Source organism: Oncorhynchus keta, chromosome 5, assembly GCF_023373465.1.
Source record: "Oncorhynchus keta strain PuntledgeMale-10-30-2019 chromosome 5, Oket_V2, whole genome shotgun sequence".
Lineage (NCBI taxonomy): Eukaryota > Metazoa > Chordata > Actinopteri > Salmoniformes > Salmonidae > Oncorhynchus > Oncorhynchus keta.
Genome location: NC_068425.1, coordinates 1,648,053 through 1,662,808, shown reverse-complemented (window position 1 = coordinate 1,662,808; position 14,756 = coordinate 1,648,053). Strand labels below are relative to the sequence as shown.

The window sequence follows — 14,756 nt, the reverse complement described above, 5'->3', positions numbered from 1 at the left end:
GATTTTTGGGGATCTTTACACCGAGGTAGGTTACAGTATTTTTTTCAGAGATGTTACAATCTGCTGGATTGACAGCTCCGTTCAAAACAAACATCTCACATTTGGAAAGATTTCGTGCCAAACCTGAGATTCTTCCCCTTCCTCTCTGAGAAACCAGGTAATCACGTAAGTTAGCCCGAAGTGTCGTGAAACATTAGAGGAACTGTTGCGATATTGTCGTCCCTTTACGGCGTACCGCCATTTTAAGTTGAGGACAGATCGTTTCCCTCCCCCTGGCAAGAAGCTAACCAAGCTGAATCCTCTGTATCTCGCGGTTGCTGAAGTATATTCATCTGTGGGAAATCATCTTGCTTTGAACAAATAGAGCGCACGCTCTTATTCCACGTTGCCTGATTTGGGCTCTCGGAGTTTTAAAGGGATTGAATGAAGAGCTGAGGTGAGTAGGGTATAAATGTATAGTACCCCTGAGTGGCGGCACGAGGCCTATGCTATGGTGGACAGTCGTTCGGTAGACTGGAATATGTAACGTTAACTAAACTGGATTATGTAACGTTAACTCAAATAGGCATGTTACAATGTACCATATTTAGTTTTAGGTGTCTGGTCTTCCTGCATTGAATTAACTTAAATGCTTTGGTGGATTGGCTAGCTAACGTTATCCAGGGTGGTCCATTGTTTGACTGCGTTGTTAGCTAACGTTAGCCCAACACAGGTGTCTAGTCGGAAGCCAGACAACTAGCTCTAAAGGCGTCCTCACCGGAAACTGTTTGGAACATTTCGTGCGCATATTATGATTACATTTTGTGACGTTGTTCGTTTTAGTCTAGAGAAGGGTGCAATTGCTTCCCGAAATTCGGGGCGTTCCTGCATATGGGCATTCCTGCAACTGCAAGAACCCCTATCCACTTCACATTAACAGCACTTACAGTTGACCGGGACAGCTCTAGCAGGGCAGGAATTTGCCACACTGACTTGTTGGAAAGGTGGGCATCCTGTGATGGTGCCACGTTAAGTCACTGAATTCTTCAGTGAGGCCAATCTACGTCTATAGAGATTGCATGCATGGCTGTGTGCACTATTTATACCATTGCCTGCAGGGGGGGTGTTTACCTTACGGGCAGGCATTCGCTACAGACAACTAACATTTGTCTGTCAGGAATGCATTTTATCGATGACAATTTTCATGCACAAATACCGTGAAGATCTTGAGGCCCATTGTCGTGCCATTCATCCATCACCTCATGTTTTGGCATGATAATGCACGGCCCCATGTCACAAGGATCTGTACACAATTCCTAGAAGCTGACAATGTCCCAGTTCTTCCATGGCCTGCAATCTCACCTGACATGTCATCCATTGAGCGCGTGTGGGATGCTCTGGATCGAGGTGTACCAGAAGGTATTTCATTTCCCGCCCAATATCCAGCCACTTCGCACAGCCATTGAAGAGTGGGACAACATTCCACAGGCCTGATCAACTCAATGCAAATGTCACGCTGCATGAGGCAAATTGTGGTAACACCAGATACTGGCTGGTTTTCTGATCCACGCCCTTACCCCCCAAGAAAGTATCTCTGACTAACAGCTACATCTGTGTTCCCTGTTCCAATTGTTTGATTTTCCTTATGAACAAACTCTAAAATCTGACGTGTTTGCTTTTTATATTTATGTGTATATGAATAACCAGCAGTCAGCCTAAACCATTCACTATTGTAGCTAGATATCCTTGTAAATGTTATTTTCCTTGAAGCTTCCAGGTAAGGGAAGATTGAGCTTTGTTTGGTAACATTGATCAGTTCTCCTAGACACTAGCTTCGAAGCTAGTTCCACAAATGAAAGTAAGATGTCGCCTTACCTTTGCAGAAGAAATTGAGCTGCACATGGTTGTCACAATGGTCCTCCAAGCCTTTGTGGCTTTGTCCACACGGTTTAATGGCAACACTGATGCAACTCCATCTGCATATTATTAGTAACTACGTAGTTTATGAACTAAACATCAATTTTTCTCGCTGCAGGTGAAAGATGACCCAGTTTTTACCCCCTAATCTGCTGGCCCTATTTGCGCCCCGGGACCCCATACCATTTCTGACCCAGTTGGAGAAGCTTCCCCATGAAAAACACCACAACCAGCCATACTGTGGCATCGCTCCCTTCATCAGGCACTTTGAGGTAAGGCAAACCTACCTAGCTCTTGTGCAATTAAACTCTTCGTGTATGAGATGGATAGTTTGCTGTTTTGTATATTATTTGATTGAATGCCTTTGGCCCTCTAACTTTTGGACTGTTTTGATAGGACCCCAGAGATGCCCCTCCCCCCACTAGGGCAGAAACTCGCGATGAGAGGTTGGAGAGGAAGGTGAGAATTGGTAGAGGGGTCGCTTCCCTTTGTGGCCATTTCTGTTGACTTTTTAAATCAAACTTCAATGCGTATCTGAATAAGACTGGAAATCTTCCATGGGGTGTACTAGTGCATGGCTCTAATGTAGATATAAAGTAACAATTTGGGGTTTGAGTCTGAGGGGCCTATCTAACCTGTCTGTTTTTACAGAGGAGGGAGAAGATCGAGAGGAGGCAGACGGTTGTGGAGACAGAACTGAAGCTCTGTAAGTTGACATGGATGAGCTTTTGTGACCTTCATACGATTTACTGAATATTGATGGAAGTCGGGTTGTAATATTTTCTTCTACCTTCTAGGGGATCCACACAATGACCCCAATGCTCAGGGGGATGCCTTCAAGACCCTGTTTGTGGCTCGTGTGGTAAGTGTGCATTATACAGGCTACCTTCCATGTTCCATGGCATCTTTACCTTCTCTTCCATCCTGTCTTGGCCACTGATACTAAAGCCAGGTAGTGATTAATAACAAATTAAGCATACATTCTCTGCAATAAAATGAAAACCAGGCAGCCACTTCTTGAAGCATAACTTACATTTTTTTATTGAATGGTATGAAGCCCAGAAGTGTGTTCTGAAGACAACTCTTAAGACCAGGCTGTCAGTAAACTCTACACTGTTGTATTTGGAGCATGTGACAAGTAAAATTTGATTTGAAAAGGGGTTTTCCGCTAAGTTCTGATGGGATCGATGTTAACTGTGTTATCATTGCTGCAGAATTATGACACCACGGAATCCAAGCTTCGCCGTGAGTTTGAGGTCTACGGACCCATCAAACGGGTAAGTTTACTCTTTGTCTCCTAAACCACCCTTTGGTTTTATAATACAACTTATGAGACATTTGTTAGTGGCAATTGGTCCTCTGTGTGCCCCCCCCCACACACAGCTTGTTCAGCTAGCATTATTATAGTCGCTCTCTTCCAGATCTACATCGTCTACAACAAGAGGTCAGGGAAGCCCAGAGGCTACGCCTTCATAGAGTACGAGCACGAGAGAGACATGCACTGTGAGTACCACTAGAGACCAACCCCCCCATAACCCACCTCATCTCAAATGAGTTTGAATGCTGGGAGGGTACATGGGTGGGATAGTATTTTATTTGAAGGACTGAAAAGAAAGGTACCGAAACAATTTCACGAGATCAATTTTACGACCATACAAATGGTTAGAATTTCACCATAGCTTTACAAGTTGTACCAGTTGGGGTTACTGAATTTTAGTTAACATCGGCATCTTGTACTCTTGCCCAGTGCAGGAGGAACCCTCTTGACTGAATAGCACCTTTTATGGAGTAAACTGGCTAGGCTCTGTTTTTAAAATGTATCTATTTTCTGTACTGCACAAGCAGCTTATGCTGTCCTTGGTGTGATTTCCCTTTGAAGGGCCAGGATCAGCGATGGTTTCACATTTATCGATAGTCCTAGGGCCACTCTTAATATCTGGCAAATTTAAAAAAAAAAAAAAAAAATTAAAAAGTGTTCACACTGCTGAGCCACACCGAGCTGTACTGCGCTGGCCTGATTATGCTGCGAGGACATGAATGGAAAGTATCCAAGCCAGCAGAGTATGGTTTGGATTGGCACAATGGTATGAAAAGGGTCAGAGACGGAGAACTAGCTGGAAAGTAGGCTTGGGCGGTATCCAGATTGTCATACCCTCATACCGACCTTGTCATACTGGGATATTTGGTATTGCCGGGTTAGAATGCTAACGACCGCATTGCTAACATTTTGTAACTCAAATGATAGTTTGCTGCAAGCACAAAACCAATATTTGCCAGCGAGGCTCTTGATCCAGGAGGTTATTCTCTGCTTTTACCAAGTGAATGCTTGATTTAGAAGAAGCTAACCACTTAGCTAGTTGGCTAACTAGCTACTAAATTAGCAAACCAAATGCAGAAGTTGGCACATTTTAGGCAGTTAACTTTTCGACTTCCCATAGTGTAATTAAATCACCTGGCGCATGCTGCACAACAGTGAGTCACTCCCATGGCTCCGGTCTCTCTCGTAGTTGTGTGCCTGTGAACAAGCACCACATGACTGGGGACTACTGTAAGCTTCATAATAATGTGACAGGTGAAATGAAGAACTCTGTTCTTTGTCTCCTAACGTATTGCACAAGTTGATTATGGGTGTTTACTTAAGTAGCTACAAATAAAATGTATTAATGAACCTCAAATAGTTTAAACGGTGTTGACGGTATGGAAAAACCATCCCGTGTCTTTTTCCAAATACCCCGGTATACGATATACTGCCCAAGCCTATTGGGTAGGTGGTTAAAAATATGGACCCACAGTCCATACGAGTTAAAGATTAAAACTCTGAACACAAGGGTCCCCAAAATCCATCCATCCTTTATATTTTTACAACTGAGTTTGGAATGGCGATATGTTATTAATTAGGGGAAACAAGGTGCTGAGTGAATTTTGTGTGATGTCTGTCTTGTGTGGCGCATGATGACCTTGACTGACTCAAGTAAGGCTACGAAAGGGTTTCTGTACTGCACTTGTTTGAGTGAGTGCAGTTAGTCCAGCCATGACACTTGTATGTGGCGGTGCCATTTGGTGGGAAGGTTTGGCCTATGTTTTTGTATGTATAAACAACTTCTAAGCCCTGTTCTTCTGGTCACCTTGAATGTCTTTGCTTGCTGTAGGTTAGGCCTGTAATAGTTAGGAGTGTTAAGTCATCAGTGGAACAGGTAGGTTTCCTGGTTGGACAACCAACGGTAAGCTACAGGTCACCAACAGGGTAGTTCTTCCTCCTAACTTGTCTGGTTAACTTGGGTACCCTCATCTCTGTGCTTTTGTGACACTAGGCCATTTCTATCAGCTCATATCAGTGGTCCTCCACCCTGGTCCTGGCGAGCTACCATGCCAGCTGGTATTATTCTCATTGATCGAATTTAAACAAATTATCAGGCAGAAGGGTGTTCCAGGTGTAAATCAGTTGCTCTCTAAGATTGCTATTTACTGGCCACCTTCCAGGCCGACTGCCAGATCTCACAACACCTGGGTAGGTGTTTTACATGTCAGCTAAAAATCATATAAAATAAGAATCTGACGCCTGACTGCTAGTTGGTGATGAGGCAAGTCCGCACAGCGCGACTGCAGTGGAGCTGGCCTGGAATGTGGCCGCTGATTCATTGCTGGAACACTTAGGGTCATGCACCCAGGGTGCAATGAACAGGCAGGGAATAGTGTTCCCCAGGACCAAGGTCGCCCACCCTTGGTATGATGCGACTCAGGTGAGGGTTGACTTGTGAGGGGATGTCAATGCTGGCTCTGCAGTGTATTAACTGTTTGTTGTTCTCATTGCCACTGCAGCCGCCTATCTGTGATGGCTATTGGCCAGAGCTGGCTTGCAGATGATGATGGTTATGATACATCTACACCCTACTACCACAGCTCAGTATATGGTTGGTATGATGGGTTTGTATGATGGGTAAGCTTTCTTTCCACCCTCCATCCTCCTATTTAGGGAAGAGGAGCTACGTTCAATGGGCAAAGCACATTTTTTTTGAAGCTGCATAAATGTTGCTTGAACAATACTGACATTGATAAGACTGATCTGGTGCTTTGACCATTGAACGCACCCCCAGGCCAGTAGTCAGTTAATGGGTGCCTTTTGAGTTTTCCTTTTGTGTTAAAGCCACCTCAGATGTATCCCTTTTTAATACTTTTCCATATAGGCCTAGGTGCTTTTACTATTTTAGTATTTGTTGTCTGAAATCAGGTTCTCTTGCATAATCATTTACAAAAAATTTTTTTTTTTGCATAACATTGCATCAAAAAGACCACACGCCCAAAACGAAATCCCCTAGCATTGTAAGTTAAGGTCTTGTGTGCGTCGAGCTGGCTTTAATGGAATTGGCTTACGAGGGGACTCAACACTTTTACAGGAAGGCACATACTTATGCACATATGTAGCTTTGTCCCTACTATATAACTAGGCAAGAGCAGATGTCGACGAGCATAGCGATAGCTCATTCAGACATGGCAGTCATCTCACCCCCAGATCTCTTTACCACAGCTGATTGTAAGGATCCGGTGTATATAGCTAATAGAGCCAGTCAAGTGAGGAAACATGTCACCACTTGAACTTGCCTACATTTATTCTAGCCTACACCAAACACTTATCTAATTTTCTCTAGGTGCATACCTTTTGTTTCTTAATTCTTATTTTTTTCATATGCACCATATATGTGCGTGTATAGTAAGAATGTATTAGGCCTTCTTTTTGTGGTTGAGTTAAGGCAACCCCACCCCACTTTGAGTGAAGTCCTCTCTGATTGGTTGAGAAGGTTATGGTTTGTGGTAAGACAAACCCGGCTTGATTAGTGAGGGGTTGTGGTAAGGCCCCCTGGTAATATAAACCTGTGAGGTGTCATGAAAGTACAGTGATGATTTGCTATGATCTAGAGGGGGTTCTGGTAAGGCCCTCTGGCTATAAAAGCGAGTGGTTCTGGTAAGGCCCTCTAATTGGATATAAAGAGGAAAGAGTCCTCTGCCGTTTCCCATTGGATCGTCTACCACAGCAGAGCAGACCAGTGTAGAGGCCAGGATGGGTCATCATGGATCCTGCCGAATTCTTCGGTCATAAGAGACTGATCCCAAGACTGTCTGGCCCAAGGGAGTATATATTTGTGTGTGTGTGTTCTGAGTTTGACTCGGAAGCTGCAGACTGTGGTGTTAAATCTGGCAGTGGCTGGAGCCTGCCAATTTGGCTTGCAACTGGAAGCCCTATGCTCCCGGCGGTTCTGAGTCCGACACTGCGCTCTTGTCCAGGTGGTGGTAAGATAGTTGGTCAAAACAAACACAGCAGCCCATAAAGCCTCCACTAAGGTATGTGTATATAACTTGACACATTTTCTCATATCGCGATGATTCCCTCCACTATATCTCCCCCTCCAGACAAGTAATTACAAGGTCAGAGGTTGTATGTAAGGCAACCTAATTTACATTAGCCTCACTATAGTCTGAAGCACAACATGTATATGGTAAGAAGATATGTTTGTGTAATAAGCAGCATTGTCATACAAGGTTGTGTATTCTGGCAATTGGAGTAAATATTCAAACCAATGTCACTGGTATTTTATGTCTCACTGAACTGGGGGCTAAGAACACCAGAAGTGGTCGTGTCAGTGGTGATGGCTATTGCAGGACGTGCCTAAGGTGTCAACATTTGCAGGGCAGGATCCACCTGGTTTGTCACTAACTACGTTTCCATCCAGTTTTTGAAGAGTCATACCGTATTAAAGCAAATCACGACAGCTGTGATGGAAACATGAAGTTTCGGTACAATTTTATTAATGCAGAGTTTGACATGGTGGGATCTTTCTGTAAAATGAATTGTGTGAAATGGCGGTGTTAGTGCTTTTACGGTCAAATATTGATAGTAATTACTGTCTTATCGAAGTAAAAACTTGGAGTCAAGCAACTCCAATTCTACAACTCTGGCAACCATGCAGTTTAATAGGCTACAGATAAAATATATGAATTTTGAACTTCACATGGTGATGAAAGTGCATGGCAATGAGCTTGATTCTCCTTTCCAATAAATGTTTGTTCTTATGCTGGTGACATGATGCTTGACTGCTGTTTGACAAAATATTCTCTCATCCATTATCTTGTGTAGACTAGCCTACCCTTACTGTATATGCGAGCTGTTGGCTAGAGCACACGCCAAGACCAGCGTAGGCACATTTACTATTAAACGCAACAGTTTGTGACAATTGGTTGTTAAATGTTTGTATATAAAATAAATATATATGAACTTCGTCATCAAGCACTGATTTTTATCTGCAACAATTCGGTTTGGTGGGAAAATTCACGTTTTCTTTAATGCGGATTTAAGAATATTTGCATTAAAATCTGTCGCCAATGGGGTGGAAACCTGGCTACTAGTATAAAATCCCCAATTCCACCTATAAGAGGCTAGACGAAGTGGGTGGCTGTTTGATCCATGGGGGTGACTCCTATTCGATGTTCCTTCTGGGTAAGAGGTTGTAGATGTGACAATTAGGTGAACATGCACAAATGCATTTCTCATCAATTTGTCAGGTTGGGTAATATAATAAATAGTATGTTGCTATATGAATTACTGTCTTCAAGTGCACAAGCATTTTTCACAACATGCTCTCAAATGCACTCCACATCAAAGTACTGTCAACTGCTTGGACCACTAATTGCTCTTAACCCTAATTGCTCCTGTAAGTCACTCTGGATAAGTGCTTTGCTCAAGGGCACATTGACAGATTTTTCACCTAGTCCGCTCGGATTTGAACCAGCAAACATTTGGTTACTGCCCCACCACTCTTAAACTCTAGGCTAACCACTAGGGACATGCAATATTCAGTAATAATGCATTATTGGTAATGGTCTCTAGCTGACACTGGTAGCTTTAATGCATTTTTACACAGAATCCCATGAGATGGAAGTTACAGTTATTGAAAATACACAGCCTTTCATATCACTATGGAGCAATTTAAATGCATAGTTGTAGGTAAATCTTAGCCAAAGCTACCTGAGCCTTTCATGCGTCACTATAATTTTAAGGGTATGCATATAATTGATATTGAGCATTTTTGCTTGCTTCCTTAGCTTATAGTTGTGGGCAATGTCAAGACTGTTGATTGGTCTAATCTCCTCAAACTCAACTCTGGACCTCGAAGCCAGTCTCCCCCCCATCCCCCAATTGTTCCCCTCTAATTAGGGACTGATTTAGACCTGGGAAACCAGGTTGGCAATTGAGGCAGAATAGAAAAGCAGCAGGCTCTGGGCCACGTAGGTTGAGTACCCCTGGTCTAAACTATGACCTTTTAGCTTCAAGGTAAAAGGAGCCATGCAACAGTAAGAGGTTGACCCTCTGACAGTGTGGTCACTTGACCTAAGTAAGATTTAAATTATTTTAAGCGGCGTTTCACTTTTCGGTCTCTGGTGCTCCGTGAAACAGCAATCATTATAGGCCAAACTTCAATGTTTTCTCAAATGTATTATATAATAAAATGGAATGTTTTGCGATTTTAATGATTTAATGCGTAGTTCACAAAAAAAAACATTTATCTGCTATACCGGCTCACTTGTAATTTGCGCCTAGAATGCTTTTCTTTATCCCTCTTTAACGTTTTCAAAATAAAGATTTACTGAAGTAAAGTGCTTGCACAACAAAATACTTACTGTGGTACATCTTCAAAAAAAGATCGATGTGCAGGTAAATGCAGCATTTAGTGGTGGAAAAAGGTCTACTACTACATGGTCTGTCTGCCCAGAGAGCAGCTCCACACTACCTCACCTGCTCCTGGTCAGTATATTCATGCACTCTTTGTTAACCTTACCATTGAAACCGCAGAGCTCCATCTTACCCCTCTCTACCTTTCTCTCATTCCCCTCCCTTTCCTCCAGCTGCCTACAAGCATGCAGACGGCAAGAAGATCGATGGAAGGAGAGTGCTGGTGGATGTTGAGAGAGGCCGCACTGTGAAGGGATGGCATCCCCGCAGGCTAGGTGAGGAACTGCACATGATTTCTGTGACTATAATTAACAGATTCTCTTTGCACTGGCCATTTTATGAATCCCTTTAATGTTAGTCAGTTTTTTTAAATACAAATCATAGACAAATTTAATGTATCCTCAACCAGGCGGTGGTCTTGGTGGGACAAGGAGAGGCGGGGCTGACGTCAACATCAAGCACTCTGGAAGAGACGACACCTCACGTTACGATGACCACCCCCCAATTGGAGGGTGAGTAACTACACTGGGCCCTTGGGGTGGTCCACTAAGAGAGGGTTATGTTACCCTATTCTAAATAGGCCCTATCCATTAGACCTGAAAGAAATGGATAGATGTAGCAATATAGAAAAATTGGGCTAGCGGTAGACTTGGGATTGGACATTTTGGTGTGGCTGACTTGAAGTTTTCTGTAGCGGTTTGTCAAGTTGACTGTTATTTTTGCCCTTCCCGTCACCTCAGGGAACGAGAGCGCGAACGTGGACCTGAGCCCAGAGGGGAGCGCAGAGAGCGCAGCCGTGAGCGTGAACGTGGGGGGGAGAAAGAGCGTGGTGGCGAAAGACGGCGGTCCCGGTCCCGGGAAAGACGCAGGCGCAGCACCCGCTCGAGGGAGAGGGGCGACAGGGGTCTGGGCCTGGCAGGGCCCGCAGAGGAGAGCGTAGGGGGTGGAAGGAGGAGAGATCGGGAGAGGGAGAGGGGGGGAGGACCAGGGGGAGACAGTCATAGCAGGGAGAGGAGCAGAGACAAGGGTGAAAGGAAGAGGAGGAGCCGCAGCAGAGAGCGCAAGCGAGACCGGGAGAGGGGCAAGGGTGGCGAGGGGGATGAGGGCATGGGGCTTGGAGACGGTATGATGGGGGAGGGAGCAGAGAAGATGCCTGAAGAGCCTAGTGTGGGTGAGGAAGGGGGAGAGGTGGGAGAGGAGCGAGGCGGGAGGGAGCGGGACAGAGACAGGGAGCGGGACCGTGACCGGAGGCGCAGCCACAGGGACAAGGACCGGGAGAGGCACAGCAGGGGGGACAGGGAGAAGGACAGGGAGCATAAGAGAGACAGGGAGCGGGGTGGCGGGGAGCGCAGGGAGGACCGGCATGGCTCTCTCCTGCCCCCCTCGGCCGAGCAGGACGACGTGGGTAACGGGGAGGCGGGGGAAGCACCGCCCCAGCCAGAGGAGAACAGCCAGGATGGGTTGACGATGGACCAGGAGTCTGTGCAGTCGGGGGAGGGCTACGTTTCCAATGAGAACGGCTACAAGGTGGAGACCCAGGCAGACGAGTACTAAGCGGGGCGTTGCCATTTTTAAGTTCCTGTTTTTTTAATTTTATATATACACATCAAACCCACATACCCCCTTCCCTGTTTGTGTGAATGATACTGTAATGAGCTGCTGCCCTGTTAGAAGCCACAACGGAGCAGTGTAGGTATAACAAACTGTCTTTATGGGTTAAGTAGGGTTTTGTTTATTCTGTATTTGAACCCCAACAAAAGGTCCACACCACAAAATAATTATTTCAAACCCGTCCCTCGGTTCCAAACTGAACTGTCCCTTGACATTCACGTTCTTCCCCCAACCGGAACTTTAATCTGACATTCTGCTCTGTCAAGTACTTGTCTGATTACAATCCCTTTACGAGTGAGGCAGAGATTGCATAGTTAATGTTCAAATATGTCTTTTTCATAAATATCTATTGGTGTTAATTCAACCTGGGTTGTTTTTTGGGGGGTTGTTAAGTTGTTTAGGTTTTGTAACACCCCCCTCCCTCCCAAGTGATTTGTATCAATCCATGATCCCACAAAAGCAGATGAGAAAATAAAAAATATATATATTTGAGCCTTCATATGTTCCTTTTTCACTTCAAAGTACAACCCTGAGAACATCTTACTCAACTGTCTGGACCCATATGTCTATCTATTCTCAAGAAAATGTACACCAATAGCTAGGTTTCCATCCAATTGGCGACAGATTTTCATGCAAATATTCTTATGTGCATAAGGCATTATATGCATTTTCCCACCAAAGATGTTTCCATCCAATTGACTTGTTGCAAATCAAAGGCTGTGCGTGATCTCGTGAACATAAAAATGCATTTTGCGGTTAAATTCCGATGTATCGAAACCCATTGAACTAGCTTTTCCTTATCGCATTTAACTCCACAAAATGTGTTATGTAGCTTTGTTATTGGCGTATGTCCTCTAACCAACAGCACGAAGTTGGCTAGAGCACACGTGGCCTACATGCGATGTGGACAAAAGAGTGAGTATTTTTCAAACGGTAGCCAAGCATTGACTATCATGTCACCAGAATAAGACCCTGGATATTTATTGGAAAGTAACATCAAGCTAATTACCGTGCACGTTCAACACCCTGCGAGTTATATTAATTGATTTAATCTGTAGTTTAATGAACCGCACGCTTTCCCGACTAGTCGTAGTGGGAGGACCACATGTCAACGCGTGACTCCCAAGTTTACGTCGATATGATGGTTAATTGTATCAATATTTGCGCATAAATTCCACTGACATAATTAATTTTACCAACACATTCCACCTTGTCTAGTTGACATTTGTTTCCGTCAGGCCTGTCATTACTTTTTATCCGCCGTACTTTGCTTGCATAAAAAGGTTGGATGGAAACCTGGTTATTGAACAAAGTTAAAATTGGGGGGGTAAGGAAATGTGTTGCAAAGTGCATGTCTACGAGTTGGCCAATATTGCTCATTTTTATTCTGTAAAGCAAGATGGGGGAACCCCCTGAATGGAATTGTTCTGATTCTTCTGAAATAAAGTTTTTTTTAATTTTAAATATTGAACATTTAGTCGGTCATCCTTTTCAGTAATCTAAACTACCTGGTTTATCTTCGGTTGGCATCCGACATTATGGTGCATTGCTGCCACCTACTGTACTGGAGTGTGGGCCAGTGACTGGGAGAAACTAAATCATACTTTATGGGGCAAATTTCACGCCATATGTATTGCATTTCGACAAAAATAAATTGTAAACACGATAAAAGTTGCTAATGTAAACGTATTTTCAAGGAAGAGTGAAATGTGTTAATCAAAAACTAAATTGAAAGCAAAATGTATTTAACATCAAAAGCAAAACCCCAAAACTTGCAAACACTATTTTAAAGTGAGAGCAAAACAGAAATTATTTAAAGGTTTTCAGTTCATCTTTCCCAACAAACAATCCTATTGAATCCATTTTGCCTACGCTCTTGCCTGCATTTTCTACCTTTTGGTTATGCTACTCACATCTTGGCTCTCTTTGCTTTCACTGCCAGTTTGATTAAGTTTTGGCTTTTTTTGTGAAGGGTGGTATTTAGAGGGTGGTGTAGACAATGAGTCTCCATTGGTCCACTAGTTTGAGGGATGGTTCACCTTAACCCAATCAATGAACTTTAATATATTATTTTGGCTACTTAACCGGATGGTCTGATGTCACCACTGCAAATCTTTCTCACTGTGGCCACTTGTTCTGAACATGGCAAACCAGTTGCTAACACCTGCGCTGAACTTTGGGCAACAGGTAATTCATATGTTTACCTAAATAGTTACATGGTTTGTCATTAAATGTGTTTGACACACTTCTAATATCTGTACATTATTGACCCGTGACTGACAATTTTGAAGTACGTTGGCTTGTCAGACTAGCCAAATGGATATGTAATGGATATGCAAGACTAATGTTCCAGTTAGCCACTGCCAGCCATAGTGAAAGGTTTGCTCAGAGCGGGTGAGCGAACTAGATTTAAATAAAACAGCGACAACCCTGAATAGCTATTCCCATAATACCTGAAGCCTAGACCCAATGTTGCCTGATACCATGGATTGTATAATGATATAATTATAATGATATGCTTATATACTAAACAAAAATATAAAACGCAACATGTAACAATTTAATTGATTTTACACAATGCCATACACGTGATCTGCGGTTGAGCTGCCGGTCAGACGTACTGCCAAATGCCCTAAAACGATGGAGGTGGCTTATGGTAGAGAAATTAACATTAAATTCTCTGGCAACAGATCTGGTAGACATTCCTGCAGTCAGCATGCCAATTGCACGCTCCCTCAACTTGAGACATCTGTGGCATTGTTGCGACGAAACAGCACATTTTAGTTGCCTTTTGTCCCCAGTACAAGGTGCATCTGTGTAAATACAGTAACTGCAAAATAAATATATACATAATCACATTCACTATTGACTTTAGGATATATGAACCCGTTTTCCAAAGACACTATTGTGTTATACAGTTTTAAACTGTTTTTTTATATACAGAGGAAGGAGACTCTTGAACCTGCTCTCAGAATATCTCTGACTGAGGAGCAGGCAGACAAACTTCCCAAATAGGGGAGAAGCACTCAAAACCGACTAGAAAATAATACAAAAATGGTAAGTCCAAAGACCTCTCGTATTGCCAACCTTACTACAATGGCAGCAAATATTCTTATGAATTCAACAAAACATAATGAAAGGAAACTTTATATCACACCTTTTCCTGAAGTGAATGGTTTCACTCACTACTCTCCCCGCGAACTGCTGCGTTCTTTGATATCCACATTGCACGTGAGGTTGATGGAAACTACATTTTCACTTTGTCACATATATATGAGCACATGTTCAAAAGTGGTATCAGACAACATTATTTGAGTGACAGAGTTTAACATGTCAAATCAAGGACGTAGAATAGACTAGGCAAGACTGTATCCGTGTAGACTATTAGTGTAAGTGTGCGAGATCAAGATGGTTCGTAAGAGGCTAGCGTTTACACAGGCAGCCCAATTTGATATTTTTGCCCAATTATTGCCATAAAATAACAATTAGTGGAATATCAGAATTGGGTTGCCCGTATAAAAGCAGC

General features: G+C 43.4%; 1 protein-coding gene across 1 annotated transcript; it reads left to right on the top strand.

Annotated features, from left to right (window-relative positions):
• The first annotated feature begins 229 nt into the window (after positions 1–229).
• On the top strand, positions 230–12,701 carry snrnp70 (small nuclear ribonucleoprotein 70 (U1)). The gene is made up of 10 exons (XM_035761302.2): positions 230–436; positions 2,015–2,168; positions 2,293–2,355; positions 2,548–2,602; positions 2,694–2,758; positions 3,111–3,173; positions 3,318–3,399; positions 9,793–9,894; positions 10,029–10,131; positions 10,360–12,701. The coding sequence occupies exons 2-10, from the start codon at positions 2,022–2,024 to the stop codon at positions 11,171–11,173; spliced, it is 1,494 nt and encodes a 497-aa protein (XP_035617195.2). The 5' UTR covers positions 230–436; positions 2,015–2,021; the 3' UTR covers positions 11,174–12,701.
• Positions 12,702–14,756: the final 2,055 nt, after the last annotated feature.

Bases quoted from the DNA above. Each gene is read 5' to 3' on its own strand.
- snrnp70 (XM_035761302.2), top strand. From the start codon at position 2,022: ATGACCCAGTTTTTACCCCCTAATCTGCTGGCCCTATTTGCGCCCCGG. The intron at 2,356-2,547 runs GTGAGAATTGGT...CTGTTTTTACAG, and splicing joins ATGAGAGGTTGGAGAGGAAG to AGGAGGGAGAAGATCGAGAG. The intron at 9,895-10,028 runs GTGAGGAACTGC...ATCCTCAACCAG, and splicing joins ATGGCATCCCCGCAGGCTAG to GCGGTGGTCTTGGTGGGACA.